The sequence below is a fragment of the Balaenoptera borealis genome (assembly GCF_965194805.1).
Source record: "Balaenoptera borealis genome assembly, chromosome: 16".
NCBI lineage: Eukaryota > Metazoa > Chordata > Mammalia > Artiodactyla > Balaenopteridae > Balaenoptera > Balaenoptera borealis.
The window spans coordinates 23,241,988-23,266,963 of record NC_138872.1 but is presented as its reverse complement, the minus strand read 5'-3'; the positions used below and the strand labels follow the sequence as shown (position 1 = coordinate 23,266,963).

The window sequence follows — 24,976 nt, the reverse complement described above, 5'->3', positions numbered from 1 at the left end:
TTTGTCTTTGTCTCCGTGCCGTTGCTGTCGTTGTCCTTCAATAAGGTTGACTGCATTCAGCCAGTGCCAAAAGAGGAGCCCAGTCCCGCTACCAAATTCCAGTCCATCGGGGTTCAGGTAGAGGACGACTGGCGGTAAGTGGCACCGAGGTGTTGGCTGCCTCTCCCCTCTCCTCTCCCTCCCTCTGCTCTCCCCTCTCCTGCGCCTTCTCCTCCTGCTCTCCCTAACCCACTTCTCCTTGCTGGATTTCTAGTAACCGAGCTGGGTTTGGGGTGCGGGCGGTGGCCCAGGTGTGGGAGGCTGGGCGGGCGGGTGTGCTCAACGAGCGCTTGCTCTGTGAGATTAATCAGCCACGGGGGCCGAGGCCGGGCGGAGACGTGGCCCGGCACCCTGGCGTTGGTGGGCGTCCTGGCCCCAGTGCAGTGAACAGGCAACCTTATGACCTTGTCTGTGTGTGCGTGTGCGTGTGCGTGTGGGCGGGGCGGGGCGGGGGCTGAGCAGAGAATGAGACGGGGGCTGTGGGACCCGCTTCAGGCGCATGGTGAGCAGACGATGCATCCGTTTCTCTGTCTCCCGTGTGTCCGGGTCGGGGTGGCCTCTGGTCTCTGGCCCTCTGGGTGACTCACCCCTTCCTGTCCCCACCCCACTCCACCCCGCACCCACAGAAGCAGCGCCCCCTCTCACAGCATGTCCTCCCGACGGGACACCGACTCGGATACCCAGGATGCCAACGACTCGAGCTGTAAGTCATCTGAGAGGAGCCTCCCAGACTGCACCCCACACCCCGACTCCATCAGCATCGATGCCGGCCCCAGGCAGACCCCCAGGATTGCCCAGATCAAGCGCAACCTCTCCTATGGAGAAGACAGCGACCCTGCCTTAGAGGCATCCTCGCTGCCCCCGCCCGACCCCTGGCTGGAGACGTCCTCCAGCTCCCCCGCGGAGCCAGCACAGCCAGGGGCCTGCCGCCGGGACGGCTACTGGTTCTTGAAGCTGCTTCAGGCAGAAACGGAGCGGCTGGAAGGCTGGTGCTGCCAGATGGACAAGGAGACCAAAGAGAACAGCCTCTCTGAAGAAGGTGGGCGCTGTGAGGCCGGCCCGGGGGGGCGGGGCGGGAGGGGTGCGGGTGCCAGCCCCAGCCTCCGAGGTGGGGGTGGGGGGTTCTTAGGTTCTCTTCCTGGGTCGGTTGTGATTCCACCCCTTACTCTCATTCTTTCCTTTCTTCCATCCATCCACCGACCTAACCAAACCTTTTTCCAGAAAGGATTTACGGCAGCAGCTGCTAGTTGCACCGGCTGTGGGGTCAGCACCCCCCGGGTTTGAATCCCAGCTCTTCCCTTACTAGTGAAGTGACCTTGGGCAGGTTCCTTGAGCCTCAGTTTCCTTACCTATAACATGGAGATAATCCTACCCTCTGATGCGGCAGTGCATGTTCAGGGCCCAACGAAGTGCCGGACACAGAAAGTTGGCACCATAATTATGCCTTTGGTGGCTCCTTATTGAGCACCTACTGCGTGCCAAGCACCAGGGATCTAACTGGACCTCAGCACCAGGGATCTTACTGTGAACCTCAGCAGGGTGTGAAGAACTATGAATGGGTTAGACAGAAGTCATCTACTTTCCCACTTAGGCTTCTGTCTATACCATGCCTGTTTCCAAAAATACCCCCAAGAAATTAGAAAATAGTTCTAGAAAGAGCTAGAAATATGTAGGGAGCCTAGATTCACAGGTGTTTGATACAGGGGAGGGGTGGTTTGGAGGCAGGCCCCTGGGAAGCTCCAGCCCCTAGATGGCTCCCGTTCACAGACCGTGCAGGAAGGACAGTTCTCCGGAGTTTCCAGAAGGGATGGAGCCAGCATCCCACCGACCCCTGGTGGGGCAGGGCCTGAGGAAACCACCCCTTGGTGACTCAGAGGCCCTGTTTTCACTCTCTATAGGCCAGTCCCCAGCTTTGATGTCACACCCACTGGTGTGCAGGGAACTGTTATGAGGTATATACCTAATAACCTTTTATAATAGTGTTTACACGATCAGAACAGAGGCAAGGATCAGAGAGAGCACTAAATGGCTTCTAACAGAAACCATCCAGCCCTCTGCCCTTCCTCAGCCTTCCCCACTTTCAGCTCTCGTCAACTGTGTATTCTGGTATTTACCTTCATATTTCTTTTTAAATGGGATTACCTTTTATTTCCTCTCAAATTAATCGTCATTATGTATTGATCTCTACTGTAATAGCTCAGTATTTAGCTCTGTCACCTCCACTTCCTGTGCCCCACCCTCCATATATTACATCAGTTTGGGGTTAAAAAACAACCAATATTTCTGTTTGCTATGAGCATGTAAATGATGTTCACTGCAGAGCCTTGTGGTATATTATGATTTCATTTTCTTATACATTTTGTTTTTCCTAGAATGAATGGTTGCCTCATTTTTTTTATACACTTTATTTTCTAAGCTCTTATTTGTCATTTTTTTCACATGTTCCACCAGATCGGCCAGCCCCTCATCAATATTATTTTCCAGGTGTGCAAACGTATCAGATAATCTCATGATCTCCTATTTTTTCCTGCTGCCCTCTGTCCTCTGCCCTGATCTGGCCAGCTTGCTTTCTGGGCCTGCTGCCAGGCTGCTGTCCAGAGACTTCCCTTTTCGTCACCTGGGACTGCCCTTGGCTACTTTACTGTGATGGACACCCTGCTTTTTCGGACAACATGGTCTTCCGCTTTCCTGGTTTTAGCCCCTCACTTTACGGGAGCACACCTTCAGTTGGAGATAAATTTTTGGAAACTGTATGTCTTTATTCAGACCTCATATAGTTTGGCTGGGTGTAAAGTTGAAAATAGTAAATACGAATTATTTTTGTATATAAATGTAGATATAATTTATATATAAATATTAAAATAAAGTTGAAAGTAACTTTCCCTCAGAATCTTAAAGAGGCCGTATTATGTTTAGCTTCCATTACTTGTGCTGAAAAGTGTGAGGCCATTCCAGTTCTCAGTCCTTTGTATTATTTTATCTCTGGAAGCTGTTAGGATCTGTTAGGATCTTCACTTTACCTCTCTTATGAAATTTCTCAATGATGTGCCCTGGAATGGGTCTTTGTGCCAGTAGTTAATAGGCCACTTTTATGTGGAGACTCAGGTCTTTTGTCTCTTGCAGAAATAGTCTTGTACTAATTTTTTAAAATAATTTCCTCACTTCCACTTGTTCTGTTTTCTCTCTCTGAAATTCCTGTCACTCACATGTTGGATCTGCTGAGTTGATCCTGTCTCTGATCTTTCCTTTCTCTTATCTTTTTGTTGTCTCTCTTTCTGGAAGGCTTTCTTTTTTTTTTTCTTTTCTTTTTTTTGCATGCTATAACAACTTTATTGAGATATAATTCACATGCCATAAAATTTACCCTTTTAAAGTGTACAGTTCAGTGGCAGTTAGTACACTCATAATGTTGTGCAACCATCACTGTTATCTAAATTCAGAACATTTTCATCACTCCAAAAAGAAACCCCATGACCATAAGCAGTCACTCCTCATCCCCTCCTCCCCACTAGCTCTTAGCAACCACTAATTCTGTTTCTGTGGATTTGCCTATTCTGGACACTTATGTAAATGGAGTCATATAGTATGGTTGTATGACAGGTCTTTTGTGTCTGGTTTCTTTTGCTGCATGTTTTTAAGGTTCATCCATGTTGTAGCATGTATCAGTTCTTTATTCCTTATTGTGGAATAATACTCCATTTTATGGATAATACTACATTTTATTTATACATTTATCTGTTGATGGACATTTGAATTGTTTCCACTTTTGGGCTAGTATGAATAATGCTGCTGTGCACATTTGTGTACAAGTTTTTGTGTGGATCTGTGTTCATTTCCTTTGGGTATATAAGTAGGAGTGGAATTGCTGGGTCATATGATAATTCTGTGTTTAACTTTCTGAGGAACCTGCTAAACTTTTCCACAGTGGCTGCACCATTTAACATTCCCACCAGCCGCACACGAGGGTTCTAATTTCTCCACATCCTCACCAACACTTGTAATTATTGCTCTTTTTGATTATAGCCATCATGGTGGGTATAGTAGTACCTCACTGTGGTTTTGATTTGAGTTTCCATGGTGGCTAATAAAGTATAGCATCTTTGCAAGTGCTCTTTGTGTATCTTTTTTTGGCGAAATCTGTTGAGTTTGGGAGGTTTTCTTGACTTTATCTCTAAACTCTGTACATCAAATGTTTACTACAGCCATTCGTATAAGAGCTCTTTCTTACTCTGTTCCTTTTTTCATAATATTTTGTCCTTGTTTTATGGATAGAGTATCTTCTCCTACCTTTCTAAGATTTACATATATATTTAAGTTTTCATGTCTCTGTGTTGTCTCTATTTCCTTTAGGCTCCTTTTTTCTATGTGTCTTTTTGGGTTGGAGTCTTCCCTGGAATGTCCAGTGATCTTTAGTTGTTTATTCATATTAAAAGTGAGGAACTAACTCAGGGGTAGGAAGGGATGGAGTAGAAGATTTCTGTTTTTGTTGCAAGCCTAGTAGTTCCACTTGCTGTTTTTTAATTTTATGATTTAATTTAAAATAAAACTTCGGAATTCCCTGGCAGTCCAGTGGTTAGGACTCGGCCCTTTCGCTGCTGTGGCCCAGGTTCAATCCCTGGTTGGGGAACTAAGATCCTGCAAGCCGTGCGGCACAGCCAAAAAATTAAAATTAAAATTAAATAAAGGGCTTCCCTGGTGGCGCAGTGGCTAAGAATCCGCCTGCCGATGCAGGGGACACGGGTTCGAGCCTTAGTCTGGGAAGATCCCACATGCTGTGGAGCAGCTAAGCCCGTGCGCCACAACTACTGAGCCCACATGCCGCAACTACTGGAGCCCGTGCTCTGCAACAAGAGAAGCCACTGCAATGAGAAGCCCATGCACCGCAACGAAGAGTAACCCCCACTCACCGCAACTAGAGAAAGCCCACGTGCAGCAACGAAGACCCAAAGCAGCCAAAAATAAATAAATAAAATAAATTTATAAATTGCATGTTATGTTCTTTAAAAAAAAATTAAATATAATAAAATAAAACAATTTTAGAGTTAGCAAAAGCAAACTATATAATATAAAAATAGGGAAAGTCATGGTAATATACTTGTATGTTGATAATATATGGTAATAACATCAAAGATGAAGAAATAATTATATAACTATCAGGATAAAAACTCTTTGGGACTTCCCTGGTGGCGCAGTGGTTAAGAATCCGCCTGCTAATGCAGGGGACACGAGTTCGAGCCCTGGTCCAGGAAGATCCCACATGCCGCGGAGCAACTAGGCCCGTGAGCCACAACTACTGAGCCTGCGCTGTAGAGCCCGTGAGCCACAACTACTGAAGTCCACACGCCTAGAGTCTGTGCTCCGCAACAAGAGAAGCCACCACAATGAGAAGTCCACGCACCGCAACGAAGAGCAGCCCCCACTCACCGCAACTAGAGGAAGCCTGCGCAGAGCAACGAAGACCCAACACAGCCAAAAATAAATAAATAAATAAAATTTATAAGGAAAAAAAAAGAACAGCATTATTTAAAAAAAAAAAACTCCTTAATAGCAGAATAAAACTCGTAATGTACAAGATTTTGATTGAATACCTCTGTTCAAGTCTTTTGAGTATATACGTAGGAGTGGAATTGCTGGATCATGGTAATTCTATGTTTAACTTTTTTCCATTTTTTTATTGTGGTAAAATATATATAACATAAAATTTGCCATTCTAACCACTTTTAAGTGCATAATTCAGTGGCATTACTTATATTTACAATGTTGTATATTACCGACATCTATTTCCAAAACTTTTTTATCACCCCAAATAGAGATTCTGTACCCGTTAAGCAATAATTCCCCATTCCCTTCTCCACCCAGTCCCTGGTAACCTCGAATCTACTTTCTGTCTCTATGAATTTCCCTATTCTAGATCTTTCGTGTAAGTGGGAAGATACAGTGTTTGTCCTTTTGTGTCTGGCATGTTTTCAAGGTTCATCCATGTTGTAGCATATCAGAGCTTTATTCCTTTTTATAGCTGAATAATATTCCGTTGTATGTAAATACCACATTTGTTTGGTCCATTCATCTGTTGATGGACACTTGGGTTATTTCCACCTTTCAGCTACTGTGAATACTACAGTGAACACGATATGAGAATCTGTTTCAGTCCTATTTTCAGTTCTTTTGGGTTTAAACCTAAGAGTGGAATTGCTGGGTCACATGGTAATTAATTCTGTGTCTAGCTTTTTGAGGAATCGCCAATGTTTTCCACAGCAGTTGCACCATTTTACATTCCCACCAGCAATGCATAAGGGTTCCCATTTCTCTATATCTTTGCTAACACTTGTTATTTTCCATCTTTTAAAAAAATTATAGCCATCCTAGTAGGTATAAAATGGTATCTCATTGTCCTTTTTAAAAAATATTTTATTTATTTATTTTTTAATTATTTTTTTATGGCTGCGTCGGGTCTTAGTTGTGGCATGCGGGATCTTTCATTGCAGCACATGGGCTCTTCATTGCGGTGTGCGGGCTTCTCTCTAGTTGTGGCTTGCGGGTTTTCTCTTCTCTAGTTGTGATGTGTGGGCTCTGTAGTTTGCGGCACGTGGGCTCTAGTTGAGGTGCTGGAGCTCAGTAGTTGTGGCACGGGATTAGTTGCCCTGCAGCATGTGGGATCTTAGTTCCCCGGCCAGGGATTGAACCCACATCCCCTGCATTGGAAGGTGGATTCTTAACCACTGGACCACCAGGGAAGTCCCCATTGTCATTTTGATTTGCATTTCCCTAATGACTGATGCTGAGCCTCTTTTCATGTTCTTATTGGTCATTTGTATATCTTCAGAGAAATATCTATTCAGTCTATTTAATTGGGTTGTTTGTCTTTTTGTTGTAGAGTTTAGGAGTTCTTTACATATTCTGGATAATAGGCCCTTGTCAGATATATGATTTGTAAATATTTTCTCCCATTCTGTAGGTTGTCTTTTCACTTTCTTCATAGTGTCCTTTGATGCGCAAGTCTTTAATTTCGATAAAGTCCAATTTATCTGTTTTTCATTTATTGCTGTGCTTCCATTTATTTTTAAAACTATGAGTATATATTAATTTAATAAAAATTAAAATTAGGACAAAAAAACAATTGAAGCAATGAGAGACTAACTGGCAGCTCTGTGGGCAGGGCCCGTTGAAAGGTAGGCTTCTGTAGACACCTTCTCAGAATACTGGTTTTAAATAACATACAGTAAAAATTATATCCAGGGCTTCTCTGGTGGCACAGTGGTTAAGAATTTGCCTGCCAATGCAGGGGACACAGGTTCGAGCCCTGGTCCGGGAAGATCCCACATGCCGCGGAGCAACTGAGCCTGTGCTCTAGAGCCCACAAGCCACAACTACTGAGCCCACGCACCACAATTACTGAAGCCTGTGCGCCTAGAGCCTGTGCTCTGCAACAAGAGAAGCCACCCAACAAGAAGCCCGTGCACTGTAATGAAGAGTAGCCCCCACTCGCCGCAACTAGAGAAAAGCCCGCGTGCAGCAACAAAGACCCAACACAGCCAAAAATAAAAATTAATTAATTAAAAAAAATTATATCAGGGCTTCCCTGGTGGCGCAGTGGTTAAGAATCCGCCTGCCAATGCAAGGGACATGGGTTCGAGCCCTGGGGCAGGAGGATCCCACATGCCACGGAGCAACTAAGCCCATGTACCACAACTACTGAACCTGAGCTCTAGAACCCACGTGCCACAACTGCTGAAGCCCGCGCACCTAGAGCCCTGTGCTGCGCAACAAGAGAAGCCACCACAATAAGAAGCCCGCGCACCACAACGAAGACCCAACGCAGCCAAAAATAAATTAATTAATTAATTTTAAAAATTATATCAAGATAACAAAGGAAACCAATTACGTTAAAATACAGTTTCTAAAATAGTGAATAAATTTGTGATATGATAATACTATATATACTTCTTTGTTAAGGCATTAATAGTCTAGCAGTCAGTCTAAAACTACTATAATTTTAAAGTAATGATGACAGAAAACATTATTTCAAGATAACTGTAACCACTGTAATGTGATATGAAATTATCTTTGATTTCTATTGGTGACAATGTGACAGGTTCTGCTGACATTGAACTAAAGTGGTTTGTTGCCCATTTAAGTTTAAGGGCGTCCTGCTTTAGGGTGATTGGGTGACAAACTGGCCTTTGCCTTAGAAGATCTTGAAATGTCAGTATCTTTTCTCTAGAATCCTTCAGAATCTTCTTCAGAAAAGAATCCTCTAGTTTCTTTGGGGGCATGTGTCTGGTTGCTGGCATTCCAGGTGCAGGGTAGAGGGAGGGAGCTCGCAGACTATCACTCACTCCATGCCATCTGCCATTGACCCTGCCTGGTGGCCTAGGGTCGGAGCATCTAGAGCAGCGCTGTTTGGTAAAAATATAATGTGAGCCATGTGCTTTAAATGTTCTAGGAGCTGCATTTAAAAAGCAAAAAGAAATAGGTGAAATTAATTTTTGTAAGTTATCTTACACAGTATGTCCAAAATAGTAGTGTTTCAACATACAGAATTATTGAGGTGTTACATTCCTTTTCATACTAAGTACTTAAAATCCAGTGCATATTTTACTTTATCGTACATCTCAATCCAGACAAACCACATTGCCGGTGCTCGCTTGCTGCAAATGGCCGGGGGCCGTTGTATTGGACGGCGCAGATGAGGAGAATAAGCCTAGGTGGGCGTGCGCGGATACCTTAGTGACTCAGTGTTGGTGCAGCAGGTTAAACTTTTCTGTACTGCACTTAATTCTTTCTGGATTGAGAAGATGCTTACTTGCTAAGCATATGTCACGCCAAACAGTATTGGTGTTACCTTCCTGTAATATTATGGGGGGAGGGGTGCTCTTTCAACATGATGACATTTCTTAATAAGCAGCCCTCAACCCCTGCTGTTGAACCCAGCCTCTGGATGGAGCCCTTTTCACAGCCCTACATCAGTGACTATAACTTAAAGATAGATGTAGTCACGTTGCTCTGTCCCTTAGATACAAGATAAATATTCTGACTGCTCAGGTAAATCAGTAATGCCCATGCAGGTGGCTGCCTCTCTTGGGTGGATTTTGTGTTATACCACCATCCATCTCCAGAACTTTTCAACTTCCCAAACTGACACTCTGTACCTGTTAAATGCTAACTCCCCATTCTCCCTCTCCCAGCCCCTGGCAACCACCATTCTACTTTCTGTCTCTGAATTTGACTGCTCTGGGTACCTCATATAAGTGGAATCATACGGTCTTTGTCCTTTTGTGACTGGCTTATTTCACTTAGCATAATGTCCTCAAGATTCATTCATGTTACAGCTTATATCAGAATTTCGTTCCTTTTTAAGGCTGAGTAATATTCTGTTGTATGGAGAGACCCCATTTTGCTTATCCATTCATGTGTCCGTGGATCCTTGGGTTGCTTCCATCTTTTGTCTGTTGTGAATAATGACATTTCCTATCTCTTAGGACCACAATTCTTCGTTGACACCACCATGCTTTCTGATCAAATTGTGTACGTCCACCCAAGGCCCTGTCTGACTTATGGCCACAAGTTTTAATGTCACTGTTCTTACATATGTGGAAGAGCTTCACCAAGGAGGTGCCTCAAGGAAACCATGATACCTTCATATTGTGCAGAAGCTTGGAGGGTATTTACAGGCAGGGGGAGAGGACAGGGATTCCAGATGGAGGGAGTAGCACGTGCAAAGGCACAGAAGCAGGAAGGGCAGGGCAGGTCCAGGAATCACAACTGAAAAGAAAGGGGTGGGAAGAGGGGGATGGTGGGTCACAAGAGTAGGAAGCTGACTGAGAAGGGCCTCAAATATCAGATCAAAGTATTGGGCATTACCCTCCAGGCAGGGGAAAGCAGCTGGGGGATCTGAAGCAACAGTGAGATGGTCAGATTTTCTTTTTAGAAAGATCACCCTTGATTGCTGTGTGGATAAAGCTTTGGAAACAGGGAGACCAGGGCGGTGGGGTGGAAGAGGAAGGAATGGATAAACAGAAGAAATTTTCTGAATGTTCTGAATGGACCGACTAAAGGGGCACAGGGTTGGAGTCAGGTGGATCCCTCCAGCTTCCCTGGTTTGGGCCACAGGTGGATGAAGAGGTCATTAACTTGAAAGAGGGAGTCGGAGGCAGGGCGTGCTTGGCTGGATAAGGAGGGGCTCTTGGGGAAGCAAGATTACAGAGGTCAAGTTGTGCAGATGTCTTTCTTGCTGTTGAAGGAGATGCGGATGAAATGAACGCTTCAACGTAGTCTGTGGGAACTCCTGTGGCCAGGGGGTTGATCAGGATCGTTCCAGAGTGAGTGGAGAATCAGAGAGCCTTGAACGCTGGGCGGCCTACCATGAGCCAGCACTCGGCATTCATCATCTTGTTTACTCCCGGCTATCCAGTGAGGTTGGAGCTATTAAAATCGTGTCTTGAAGAAGAAACAAACATGGAGGTGAAGTGCTCTGCCACTCAACAGCTGTGTGACCTTGGGCACATCTGAGCCTGCTTCGCCCCATTGTTCAGTGGCGATAATGACCCCACCCTCAGCCTATGGTGGGGGTAAGATGAGACCCTGTGTATGCGGAGTGCTTGATGGTAAATGGCAGCAGCCATGCCTGCTGCAGCTGCTGTCACCATCACCCTAACTTGTGGATAGACGCAGCCCAGGCCAGGAGCTGAAAAGGAGGCCACACCTCTAGCCTCAGTGCTGGGAGATGAGAGGTGAACAAGGGTAGACATAGAGCTAGCAGCCTGAGGGAAGGGGCCTGCCATCCCATTTCCCCAGCTCTGGCGAGGAAGGAAACTAAGAGACCTTGGGCGAGTCACCTCAGTTCTCCAGGCCTCCACTTCCTCACCTGTGAATTGGGTGGACCAATACCAACCCCACAGGGCTGTGTATTAATGTAAGATTAGAAACACAAAGCCCTTGGCAAGAACCCAAGAGGTGGTAGCATTTATTACAATTGTCGTTGTTAATGTTGATATTAATATTACTAGAAACGGGCAGTGTAGCCTCCTCCACTTTCACCAGTGGGCAGTTCTGAGTGCAGGTCTCCTTTTTAGGACCTCCCCTAAAGAACTGGTTTGTGTGTAGAGGCGTATACAAGGATGTCTTTGCTGTATTATTTGTAATAAAGCAGGCCCCTCACTGCCTATCACTAAGTGTTCAGTTACCTTTGTTGCATAAAAAGTGATCTCAAACTTAGTGACATAAAACAACCAGCATTTTATTATGGTTACGGCTATAACAGTAGGTCAGCAATTCAGCAGGAGCATGGCAAGCACATCTCATCTCTACTCCTAGATGTCCGGGGCCTCAGCTGGGATGACTCAGGGCCTGATATCTGAGGGAAGGAATTACCTGAAGGTAGTTCACTCACATGCCTGGTGCCTAGACCAGAATGACCTAAAGACCGGGACTGCTTGCCGGGGCCCCTGTGTATGTCTTCTCCACGTGACTTTGCTTCCTCACAGGCAGCCTTGGGGCAGTCGGACTTCTTACCTGTTGGCTCCGGGCTCCAGGCTAACAAGGCTGCCTTGCCTTTGATGACCTCGCCTCAGAAGTCACCTGGGATCTCTACCACTGTATTTTACTGGCTACAAGAAGTTACAAGCCCACCCAGATTCAAGGACGGGGAGAATCAGACCCCGCCTCTTGATAGGGGTGTGTCAGGGTTCTAGAAGAACTCGAGAGACAGGAGATACTGCTGGGGTCATCTTTGGAAAGTACAGTCTGCCACAACACAGAACCAGTTCAATCTAATATGGTGCAGTTACAAAGAGCGCTTTTACTGCTGAACAGTATGTTGTGAAGTTCTGTCTAGTTTGACACATACAGATCTGCTTCAGTTTGGTTAAATTCTGTGAAGTGTTCAGTGAGATACATGAAGTACTGCATTTTCTTTGCCCACGTTCCTGATGATGGGTGTTTAGGTGTTTTCAGGGTTTTATCAGCATCTTGGCACACGTCTTTCTTGGCATCACATGTGAGAGAATCTCTCTAGGATATTTACCTTGGACAGAATTGCTGGATGGATGGAAACACATTTTATATTTTAATCAGTTCTGCCTGATTGCTCTCCAAAGAGGTTATACCAGTGTATCCTTACACCAACAGTGTTGGAAAATTTCCATTTCTCTGATATCCTCACTGATGCTTGATCCTGTCAGACTTTAAATTAATTATTTGGTAAGTGGAAAAGTATATCTGGTTGATTTATTTTGTATTTGTTATTAGAGAAGCTATGCATATTTTCATTAATTTATTGGCTCTTTCAACTTTTTCTCCTGTGAATTGCTCAGATAGTTCATTTTTCTATTGCATTGTCAGTGTTTTTAAATTTGATTTGTAGTTCTTTATATATGTGGATACTTAATACTATGTCATATATATATTGTATTTTATTTTATATATATATATATATATACACACACACACACACACACACACACACACATGCATGCTTGTGGAATCTTAGTTCCCCAACCGTGGATTGAACCTGGGCCCCCTGCAGTGAAAGCACTGAGTCCTAACCACTGGACCATCAGGGAATTCCTAAAATTAATGATGTCTTTATCACTTTTTTTTGCTTGTTTTTTGGGCCATGCCACGCAGCTTGCGGGATCTTAGTTCCCTGACCAGGGATCAAAACCTGGCCCCCTGCAGTGGACCACCAGGGAATTCCCAAAATTAATGATGTTTTTATCACTATTATTTTTAATTTTAAGTTCCTATCTTTTAATCTTCTGCACCTTTGATTTTTTTATTGTGGTAAAATTTATCATCTTAACCATTTTTAAGTGTCCAGTTCAGTGGTATTAAGTGCATTCACATTGTTGTACAGCCATCACCACCATCCATCTCCATAACTCCTTTCATCTTGTAAAACTGAAACTCTATACCCACTACACTATAACTCCCTATTCTCCCCTCCACCCCCGGCAACCACCATTATACTTTGTCTTTATGATTTTGACTTATAAAAATAGTATATTTGTCTTTTTGTGATTGGTTTATTTTACTTGGCATAATGTCCTCAAGGTTATTCCATGTTATACCATATATCAGAACTTTATTCCTTTTTATGGCTGAATAATATTCCATTGCATGTATATACCACATTTTGCTTATCCTTCATCCTTCAGTGGGCATTTGGGTTGCTTCCACATTTCAGCTACTACTGTGAATAATGAACATGGTCCACAAATATCTCTTCGAGTCCCTGCTTTTAATTCTTTTGGGTATGTACCCAGAAGTGGAATTGCTGGATCATATGGTAATTCTATTCTTAGTTTTTTGAGGAACCACCATACTGTTTTCCACAGCAGCTGTGCTATTTTACATTCCTGCCAACAGTGCACAAGAATTCCAGTTTCTCCACATCCCTGCCAACACTTGCTATTTTGTTTTTTTTTTGATAGTGGCCTTCCTAATGCATATGAGGTAGTATCTCATTGTAGTTTTATTTTTAATTTTTATTGGAGTATAGTTGATTTACAATGTTGTGTTTCAGGTGTACAGCAATGTGAATCAGTTATACATATACATATATCCACTTTTTTTTAGATTCTTTTCCCATATAGGTCATTACAGAGTATTGGGTAGAGTTCCCTGTGCTATACAGTAGGTCCTTATTAGTTATCTATTTTATATACAGTAGTGTGTGTATGTCAATCCCAATCTCCCAATTTATCCCTTCCCCCCTTTCCCCCCTGGTAACCATAGGTTTGTTTTCTACATCTGTGACTCTATTTCTGTTTCGTAAATAAGTTCATTTGTACCATTTTTTTAGATTCCACATATAAGTGATAACATATGATATTTGTCTTTCTCTGTCTGAGTTACTTCACTCAGTGTGACAATCTCTAGGTCCATCCATGTTGCTGCAAATGGCATTATTTCATTCTTTTTTTATGGCTGAGTAATATTGCATTGTATATATGTACCACATCTTCTTTATCCACTCCTCTGTCAATGGACATTTATGTTGTTTCCATATCTTGACTATTGTAAATAGCACTGTAATGAACATTGGGGTGCATGTATCTTTCTGCATTATGGTTTTCTCCAGATATATGCCCAAGGAGTGGGATTGCTGAATCAAAGGGCAACTCTATTTATAGTTTTTTAAGGAAAAAATTTACATTCCCACCAACAGTGTAGGAGGGTTGCCTTTTGTCCACACCCTCTCCAGCGTTTATTGTTTGTAGATTTTTTGATGATAGCCATTCTGACCGGTGTGAGGTGATACCTCATTGTAGTTTTGATTTGCATTTCTCTAATAATTAGTCATGTTGAGCATCTTGTCATATGTTTGTTGGCTATTTGATTTTTTTTTTGGAGAAATGTGTATTGACGTCATTTGCCCATTTTTGAATCAGGTTGGGGTTTTTTTGGTTGTTTAAGTTTTAGGAGTTCTCTATATATTCTGAATATTAATCCCTCATCCAGATACATGATTTGCAAATATTTTCTTCCGTTCTGTGAGTTACCCTTTTACTCTGTACGTAATGACTTTAAATGAACAAAATTTTAAAATTTTCACGAGGTCCAGTTTTTCTATTTTTTCATTGTTTCCCTGTGCCTTTGGTGTTAGAGCTAAGAAATCGTTGCCAAATCCAATGTCCTGAAGCTTTTGTCCTATATTTTCTTATAAGAATTTTGTTGTTTTAGGTTTTAAATTTAGGTTCTTGATCCATTTTGAGTTATGGTATCACATAACAATGTAACTTCACTTTTTTGCATGTGGATATCCAGTTTTCTCCACACCATTTGTTGAAAATATTGTTCTTTCCCCATTGAATGGGCTTGGTACCCTTGTCAAAAAATCATTTGATCATGTTTGCAAAGGTTTATTTCAGGGCTGCTATTTTATTCCATTGATCTATATGTCTGTCTTTAGGCCAGTACCACACTGATTTGATTATTGTGGCTTTGTAGTAAGTTCTGAAATCAGGATGTGTGAATCCTCCTGTTTTATTCTTTTTTAAGATTGTTTTTAATGTTTGGGATGCCCTGAGATTCCATATGAATTTTAAGATGGATTTTTCTATTTCTGCAAAAAACATTATTGGAATTTTGATAGGAATTGTATTGAATCTGAAGATTGCTTTGGGTAGTATTGACTTTTTAACAGTATTAAGTCTTACAGTTCATGAACATGGGACTTGTTTCCATTTATCATATCTTCTTAATAACTACAAAACAGCAGTGTTTTGTAATTTTCATTGTGTAAGTCTGTCACCTTAATTAGTTAATTCCTAAATATTTTATTCTTTCTGATGCTATTGTAAATGGAATCGTTTTTGTAATTTCCTTTTCAGGTTGTTTATTGTTAGTATTAGAAATGCAACTGATTTTTGTGTGTTGACTCTGTATTCTGCCTACTTTGCTGAATTCATTTATTAGTTCTATCGGGGTTTTTTTGGTGGAATCTTCTGGGTTTCCTACGTATAAGATCGTATCATCTGCAAACAGAGATAATTTTACTTCTTCCTTTCCAATTTGGATGCCTTTTATTTCTTTTTCTTGACTAACTGCTCTGGCTAGAACTTCCAGTCCTATGTTGAGGTGAAGTGATGAATGTGGGCATCCTTGCCTTATCCTTGATCTTAGAGAAAACACCCTGGAGTATGATGTTCACTGTGGGTTTTTCATGTATGGCTTTTATTTTGTTGAGGTAGTTTCATTCTGTTCCTAGTTTGTTGAGTGTTTTTCTCATGAAAGAGTGTTGAATTTTGTCAGACTTTTCCTGCATCAATTGAGATGATTGTGTGGTTTTTCCCCTTCATTTTGTTGATGTGGCATATTACACTGATCAGCTTTCATATGTTGAACCATCCTTGCAATAAATCCCACTTGGTCATATGTATAATCCTTTTAATATACTGCTGAATCTTGTTTGCTAATATTTTGTTGAGGATTTTTGCATCAGTGTACATAAGGGATAATGGTCTCTAGTTTTCTTGTAGTGTTTTTGTCTGGCTTTGGTATCAAGGTAATGCTGGATTCATAGAATGAGTTAGGAAGTGTTTCCTCCTCTTCAGTTTTTTGGAAAAATTTGAGAAGGAGTGGTGTTAGTCATCTTTAATGTTTGGTAGAATTCAGCAGTGAAACCACTGGGTCCAGAGCTTTTCTTTGTTGGGAAATTTTTTATTACTGATTCAAAACTATTCAGATTTTCTATCTTTTCATGATTTAGTCTTGGTAGGTTTTGTGTTTCTATGAATTTGTCCATTTCATCTAGGTTATCCAATCTGTCGGTGTACAGTTGTTCTAGTATTCTCTTATAATCTTTTTTATTTCTGTAGAATTGGTAGTAATGTCCCCACTTTCATTTTTTATTTTAGTATTTGAGTCTTTTCTTCTTTTCTTAGTCTATCTAGTTAAAGTTTTGTCAGTTTTGTTGATCTTTTTGAAGAACCAACTTTTGGTTTTTTGGTTTTTCTCTGTTGTTTCCCTATTCTCTGTTTCATTTAGCTCTGTTCTAATCTTTATTATTTCCTTCCTTCTGCTAGCTTTGGGATAGTTTGTTCTTTTTCTAGTTTCTTAGGTTATAAAGTTAGGTTGTTGATCTGAGATCTTTCCTAAGTTGTTTTTTTTTTAAGGGTACATAGTGCTGATTTTGTTGTTGTTGTTTTTGCTGCATTGGGTCTTCATTGCTGCACACAGGCTTTCTCTAGTTACAGCTAGCAGGGGCTACTCTTTGTTGTGGTGTGCGGGCTTCTCATTGCGGTGGCTTCTCTTTGTTGAGCACAGGCTCTAGACATGCGGGCTTCAGTAGTTGTGGCACACAGGCTCAGTAGTAGTAGCTTGCGGGCTCTAGAGCGCAGGATCAGTAGTTGTGGCGCATGGACCTAGTTGCTCCGCGGCATGTGGGATCCTCCCAGACCAGGGCTCACTGGAGAGACATTTTGAAGTCTCTGCTTTCCTCACTGATTAGTGATGCCAGTCAGTCATAACCACGGCCAGATTGCTACACACACAGGGGTGTGTTTCTCAGTTCTATTCTGTTCTGCTGCCCTTTTGTCTATTTCTGTGTTAATACAGCTTTTAATTGCCATAGCTTTTTAACATGCCTTGGCATCTGATAGGGTGAATCCCCTTCCTTATTCTTTTTGTTCAGAAAGAAAAAGTCTATTTATATCTTCATTCTTCCAATACCAATTTTAGAATTAGTATATCAAGTTCCTCAGAAAAATTTTCCTGGGTCGCTGACTAGAAATAGAGTTTATAGATTACTTTGGGAAAAACTGATACCTGAGAAATATTGTCTTCTTAGCTATGAATGAAGTTTATCTCTCCATTTATTCAGATCTCCATTTTATATCCTTCTATTCAAGTTTGATTAATATATCTAGGAAGGCCTTATGTATTTTTATTAGATTTATTCCTTGGTACTTTCTAGTTTTTGTTTTGATAGTAAAATGAATTTTTATATTTGCATACTCTAATTAGTTATGTTGAGACTTCTACATTGATCTTGTATCCAGCAACCTTGTACAACTCTCAGTCCTCTTAGATTCACATCATAAATGATCATATTATTTGCTCTAGTGGCAATTTTATGTCTTTTTTAAAAGATTTGTTTTTATTTATTTTCTTTTTGGCTGCATTGGGTCTTTGTTGCTGCGCGCAGGCTTTGTCTAGTTGCGGCGAGCGGGGGCTACTCTTCATTGCGGTGCATAGGCTTCTCATTGCGGTGGACTCTCTTGTTGCAGAGCATGGGCTCTAGGTGCGTGGGCTTCAGTAGTTGTGGTGCATGGGCTCAGCAGTTGTAGCTTGCGGGCTTTAGAGCACAGGCTCAGTACTTGTGGCACACAGGCTTAGTTGCTCCGTGGCATGTGGGATCTTCCCAGACCAGGGCTCGAACCCATGTCCCCTGCATTAGCAGGTGGATTCTTAACACTGCGCCACCAGGGAAGCCCTGTGTTTCTCTTTCTAATCTTACTGTGTCTCATGCATATCTTGTCTAACTGCAAGAGTGTCAGGACATTGTGCGATAGTGGGAAGAAAGCAGCATCCCTCCCTTGGTCCTGACCTTCATTCACTCAGTGAGTATTTACTGAGTTCCTACTGTATACAGGCACTATTCTAGCTTCTGGGGAGGTAGCAGAACAACACAAGGTCCCTGCCCTCGTGGAGCTTACATTCTCATGGGGAGAGACAGAAAATAACCAACTAAACATATAATATGGAAGATGGTTAGACATGCAACAGAGAAAACAAAGCACAGTAAGAGCAGGATGAAGAGAGCTGCCTGGCTGGGGGCAGTGTTGCTGTCCCACATAGTGTGGTCAGCGAAGGCCTCCCAGATAAGGTGACCTTGGAGCAGAAAGCTGAAGGAAGGAAGAGAGAAGAAGTCTCAGAGCTCTGGAGATCAGAGAACTCCAGTGGTGGGCAAGCGCTTGACGTGTTCTAGGGCTGGGGAAGGCGGCCAGTGTAGCTGCAGGAGTGAGCAGAGAGAGGTTGGGGGTGGAGTCCCTGTGGTGGGGCCTCAGAGGTGTCAGAGGCTTGGCTTTGACTCCCAAAAGAGAATGTGTTGGAGAGTGCAATGTGACATTCTTTTTTACAGGATTAATCTAGTTTCTCTGTTCAGAAGAGAGTGGGCGGAGGGGCACAAGTGGAAGCTGGGAAATGAGTTAGGAGGAAGTAACATAATCTGGGGAAGAGGAGATGGTGGTGGCCATGGAGCATTTAAGGGAGGGGTCAGATTCTGGGTATACTTGGAAGGCAGAGCAGGATTTCCTGATGGATTGGATATGGAGTAAGAGTGAAAGGAGTCCAAAATGGTTTGGAGTCTGAGTGACGGAAAGGATGGCGTTGCCACTGCGATAAGGAAGTTGCATCCCTGACTTTGTAAAGACTAAATTAGTACCTTTACCACTTCACAGATGACGCAAGGACCTTAGATCACTTTTATCCCCCTCCTAACCTGTGTACTATTGCTGTTAAGTATTTCAGTTCTATATATATGTTCTAAATGCCACAAGACATTATTTTTGTTTTATACAATCAGTATTTACTTACCCACATATTTACTCTTTCTCGTACTCTTCACTCCTTTATTTCTTTGCTTCTAGTTAGGATCATTTTCCTTCTGCCTGAAGAACTCCCTTTAGTATTTATTTTAATGCAGTATTTGTCTCAAAATGTCTGTATTTTTCCCTCTTTTTGAACAGTATTTTTTTAAAACTGTCCTCCAGGAGGCAGGCTTCTGTTTGTTATTATTTTTTAATTTATTTTATTTATTCTTTTGGCTGCGCCACGCGGCACGCGGGATCTTAGTTCCCCGACCAGGGATCAAACCCGTGTGCCCCCTGCAGTGGAAGTGTGGAGTCTTTAACCACTGGACTGCCAGGGAAGTCCCTGAACAGTATTTTTGCTAAGTATAGAATTATAGGTACGTATTGATCTTCTTTCAACACTTTATAAATATGTTTTTATGTCCTGGTTTCCAGCCTTTCTATTGAAAAGTCAACTGTCAGTCTTCCTGCTGCTTCTTTGAAGAATAATTTGTTTTCTCCCCTTTGTCTGCTTTTAAGACTTTTTCTCCTGTGTTTGAGTTTTATCCATCTTACTGTGATACCTAGGTATGGTTTTCTTTGTACTTTTCCAGCTTGATGCTCACAGGGTTTCTTGAATCTGCGGCCTTAATAACTCTCATCAGTTTCAGAAAAGTCTTGGCCATCATTTCCTCAAATTTCTGCTCCATGTTATTTCTTCTCTACTTGTGGACTCCAATTACACATATTTTAGACTGCCACATCTTATGTTTCTTCATTCTCTCTTCTGTATTTTCCCTTTTTTTTTTTCTTCCTCTGGACCTCAGTCTGGATATTTTCTACTGGATTATTTTATAGTTCAGCTGTAACCAATCTATTAAACCTATCTATTGCAGTCTTAATTTCAGTTACCCTATTTTTTAGTTCTAGAATTTCCATTTGATTCTTTTTGATAGATTGCTGGTTCTTTGCTGAAATTCCTCATCATGTCATATATTTTCTGGGACATATTCACAGTCATTTTAAAGCCCTGGTCCAAAAAAAAAAAAAAAAAGCCCTGGTCCAATACCTCTAGTACCTACATCCCCTATAGTTCTTTTACTTTTTGCTGATTTTTCTCTTTTGGTGTGCAGTCATTTGGTCCTACCTCGTGGCATGCTTGGTAATTTTTATTCAATGCCAGAAACTGTATACGAAAACTACAGAGATAACTTGAAGCTCAGGATGATTTTCTTTTCTTCTTTTTTTTTTTCAAGACGATTTTCTATTCTTTGAGAACGAATTACTTTTGCTTCTTGTAGACAATTAGAGTAGGGCCAGACCAACTTAATCTAATATGGGATTGAGCCGATTCAGAGCTGGGTTTTGTGACAGCCTGGGGTATTTCCAAGCCCTTCCTCCTTGGCAGACACTGAGCTCCAATTTTTGTTTCTCCCCCATCTTAAGACTGCTGGAAGCTTTGCTCAGCTTGATGCGCTTTCCCCCAAGTCCTGTCTGCTCTGGTAGCTCCGAATTCCAGTTTTGGTCTCCCTTTCCCCATGGAACTGCCACAAGTTCTGCTTAGCTTCTCAGACTCTGAACCACCACTTTCTGCTTGGCTTCTTAGCACCTCAGCCTTGTGCTGCTTATAAGCTGGGAGATGCCTTGGGGTAGAAGGCAGTACAGAATATCAGACTTGGCTGAATATAGTTTCCGTTCTCACTGACATTTTAGCCTCTCAAATTCTGGTTGCTTTGGTAATTTTTTAATGCCTTGAAAGATTTTTTTGTTGTTGTTTTTGGTATTTTAGTTTTTTTTTTTTAATTTTTCTTGGTGGGAGGGTTCAGTTTGTCTGATAGTAACTGGTTTTTCATAGCCAGAATCAGAAGTCATTAGAATTTTCTAATGTTGAATCAGTCTTGTATTACCAGAATAAACCCAGCTGAGTTATTTTAGTACATTGTTGTACTTTTGTTAATATCTGATTTAATAATTTTGCCTTTCTTCAAAGGCAGCATTACTTGGCTGGTAATTTTCCTTTCTCATCCTTGTCCTGCTTTAGTATCAAGGTTATCTAGCTTCATAAAATGAGTTTGGGATGGTTCCTTTATTCATATTCTAAATCATCTCTCTGAATAAATTTCTTTTCTTCCATTCTCTCTGTCCTTTTAGAACTCTGATAGATGTATTTTAAGTCTCCCTGTCTCCTCCATGTCTCTCAGTCACTTTTTTAAAAATAGTCTCATCTTTTTAATACATCTAGTTGCTTCTTTTATTTCTTAAAAAAGAAGGTACCTAAGTGCAGTCTTATGGTTAGGAATTCTCAGGAGAAACTTTTCCTTTTATTCCCATCCTTTTTTTTTTTTTTTCTTTTAATTATTTTATTTTTGGCTGCATTGGGTCTTTGTTGCTGTGTGCGGGCTTTTCTCTAATTGCAGCGAGCAGAGGCTAGTCTTCATTGCCGTGCGCAGGCTTCTCATTGCTGTGGCTTCTCTTGTTGCAGAGCACAGCCTCTAGGTGCGCAGGTTCCAGTAGTTGTGGCACACGGGCTTCAGTAGTTGTGGCTCACGGGCTCTAGAGCACAGGCTCAGTAGTTGTGGCGCACGGGCCTAGTTGCTCCGCGGCATGTGGGATCTTCCCGGACCAGGGCTCGAACCCGTGTCCCCTGCATTGGCAGGTGGATACTTAACCACTGAGCCACCAGGGAAGCCTTCCCATCCTACTTTAGACCAAGCCAGGCACGTATACCCACTACCTTCTGGGGGTGGGGGTGGTCATTTTATCCCCAGCAGCTTAGCTATTCATTTAAGACATCTTGTCTTGTTAATCTAGCAGTGTAAGTGTTTTGAGCGAGGAGCTTTTTCACTCCTGTCCTCCTTGTCCTTATTGGTTTTCATCAGGGTTTATTCTTTGTGCTGTGTCCATCATGGCCCTTGTTTCTGTGATGCCTGATTTTTCTCCTGCACTAGTTCCAGAGCTCATGTTTTATCCCCTTCCATTGTCTTGCATCTCTTTTCAGAGCACCTTATCTCTGCTTTGAACTACTGTTTAAATATTTGTGGCTAAATGTCACACTTTTCATCTGTTCTCTGGCAACAACTTTCTGGTGAATGTTCATCTGCCATTTACTGCTCCTATAACATGTTTAGCTCCTGTGTTGGTTTCTTTTTAATAACTAATTTCTGAATGAGGTGAAATTCTTCCTTCATGAGCTGCTGTTAAGTAGACCACTGTGGGAGCCAGGACTGTGTCCCAGGCTGGCAGGAATTCCTCAGGCATGGTGATGGGTGCAGGGTGCGTTCTTCAGCCTGGTCTTCTCCCCAGGCGATGAGAGGGCGGTTACCATACAGTGTTGTCCTCGTCCCCCTGCCCCCCACCTTTGGTGCTGAACCAGGTTCAGGAACGCTCCTGCTGCAGTCCACACCCCCTTTTTATTTCAAATAAGAGATTATTGGCTTCTCCTCTCAAGTTATGCTGCTTTTGAGAACTCAGAACTGCCACCTTTATCTGAGCCTTTCAACCCCAAGAATCCTCGTGTGGCTATCAGTGCATGTGGCAGCCTTCCTATACTACATTCCAGAGTTCTGTCAGGAGACAGTTTGCATTTTGATTTCTTGTTTACTCTGTTTTGCTTTTCAATGATTTCTAAGGGGGTTAGGAGGTAGTACCGTCTTCCTGCCACCACTTTAAAACTGGAAATCACACTAAAAGATTTCAACCTTGTATTCCTGGGCTAAACACTTCATGGTGAACTCTTCTGTTGGATTCTCTTTGCTTTAAGACTTTTATGTTCATAATGAAAGTGCCCTATTCTTGGCATGTCCTATGTTCTCTCAGGGTTCCTGAAATTAGCGGTGTCATTTTCTATTTATTTACTCTCAGGAAGAATTTGAATGTATAAAACAGGGATTATCTATTCCTGGAAGGTTTTGTAAAACCTCACCTGTAAAACGACATAGGCCTGGTTCCTTTTTCTGGGGAAGATTTTTAACTCCTGCTTCAGTTTTTTAAAACAGTTATTGGCCTAATCAGATTCTCTATTTCTTTTTGAGTCTATGATAGTAATTTATGTTTTCCTGAAAATTTTTTCCATTTAAACTTAGTTTTCAAATTTATTGCCATAAAATGTCCTTAGCAACTAGGGGATGGGGCTCACTTTATTATGTGTGGTTTGCATTTTTCACAGTGACAGTGGGTTAATGTGTAAATAAAATGAAGACTGACTGCCATCACCAAATAATGATTGGCATCCTAAGGCGGGGAGGGGAGGTGAAAGCCATGACCCTGATCCTGCCTTCCACCCCAGCAGACCTTGTGCACTGCTCAGTCTTTTTCCACCTTCTCTTTCTCAGTCTTAGGGAAAGTCCTCAGTGCTGTGGGCAGTGCCCAGCTACTGATGTCACAGAAATTCCAGCAGTTCCGGGGCCTCTGTGAGCAAAACTTGGTGAGTGTGATTCTTCTTCCTCCACAGTGGGTCTTCTAGCCAGAGCCCCCAGCTGGATTAGCCTCTAAGCCTCTGTGACCTCCTCTCTAACATGGAGAAGGTGCTGCTTCCTCATGGCATTGGAAAGATGACAGTGGTGCATGTCAGTGCCTAGCACAGGAAAAGGGCCAGGAATGGTCCTTTCAGATCTCTACTACCTTCTGAAATAGAAAAGTGAACTCTGTGTCAAAACAGCCACATGAAAGTTAAAAATCAGTTAGCACTGATTTATTTATGTACAACATACTCTATATCTAAGAAGACAGTCAAGGTAAGAACTAAAGAAATAACCACCGTGAGGCTTGGTGGGTTTCCCTCTCCTTCACCCTCGCCGCTAGGCAGCAGCTTTTCCTGTGGAAGCCTCTTTACATCTGGCAGGGGTGGTGTACTCCCAGGGGTGGAGGACAGTGGCGAGTGTTTGCCTCTAGGACCGGTAGGGGTTTGGGCGTTCACTGGGGAAGTCCTGATAAGGAATGTGCTCTCAGAGAACAGAATGATGGGCTAGAAACCACACGGATTCTGTAATCACACCCACCGGGGAGTGATCCTGCCTCCTCCCTGTGAAATGAGACGAGTTGCCTGCCTGGCATACGCTGAGGCCATGAGGGCTTTCCTCACTGTAGCCCTACAGTGGTGGCGAAGGCCTCAGTCCCCATGTGTGTGCAGGACCCACTCTCATGATAGGACTGTCTCTCTCTCCCAAAGCTCTCCACCATCAGGGCCAGCAGTAATCAGGAACTGGGTTCATTCGCTCATACAGATACTGACCCGACCCAGGGAACAGGAGAGTAAGACCAGGCCTCAAGAGAACCCAACCAGGGCTGGCAGAGCTAGGAGACAGTACTTGGGATGGGGTGCAGGACCAGCCTCTGCCCTGCTTGCCCCACTGAACCCCATCTGTCCCACAGAACCCTGATGCCAACCCACGTCCAACAGCCCAGGACCTGGCAGGGTTCTGGGACCTGCTGCAGCTGTCCATCGAGGACATCAGCATGAAGTTTGATGAACTCTACCACCTCAAGGCCAACAGCTGGCAGCTGGTGGAGACCCCCGAGAAGAGGAAGGTGAGCATGGAGCAGTGCGGAGGGGAAGTCCAGGGACAAATTCCTGGTCGGCAATAACGCTGGCCACATCGGTCAGTGCTGCTTGGCTCCCTTCTCTGTGTGTCGTCTTTGAGCTGGGGGCTCACGTCCATCAGTGTGCGGGGTCCATGCTCGGCGCTCGTCCAGCATGCCACTCGCTCTGTGTAGTTGAGGCTGCCCCCCCGAAGCATGCCTTCCTGCCCTGCATGTTCAGAAAGTGGGAGACACGTGCCCACAGCCCAGAGCACTAGCGTAGACACAGCCGTTGGAACCCTGGAGGTAGAAAAATGGTCCTCCTGCTAGGACCACGCTGCCCAGGAGTTACAGGGGTCTGGACCCGATTCTGCCTCCTGGGCCAGCCTCTTCCCTGAGGCTCAGGC

The 24,976-nt window shown here is 42.9% G+C and overlaps 1 protein-coding gene across 11 annotated transcripts in view; it reads left to right on the top strand.

The window, feature by feature from the left end:
* DLGAP4 (DLG associated protein 4) overlaps window positions 1-24,976 on the top strand; it is a 136,539-nt gene that overhangs the window by 109,291 nt on the left and 2,272 nt on the right. For 8 of the 11 annotated variants that reach the window (XM_082361934.1, XM_082361931.1, XM_082361938.1 and 5 more), the window contains 4 exons: window positions 46-134; window positions 666-1,078; window positions 23,384-23,475; window positions 24,423-24,578. In XM_082361934.1, the coding sequence (XP_082218060.1) occupies window positions 46-134; window positions 666-1,078; window positions 23,384-23,475; window positions 24,423-24,578 (750 nt within the window). The remainder of the gene's footprint in view (window positions 1-45; window positions 135-665; window positions 1,079-23,383; window positions 23,476-24,422; window positions 24,579-24,976) is intronic. The other 3 variants (XM_082361937.1, XM_082361935.1, XM_082361940.1) reach the window with 1 other exon arrangement.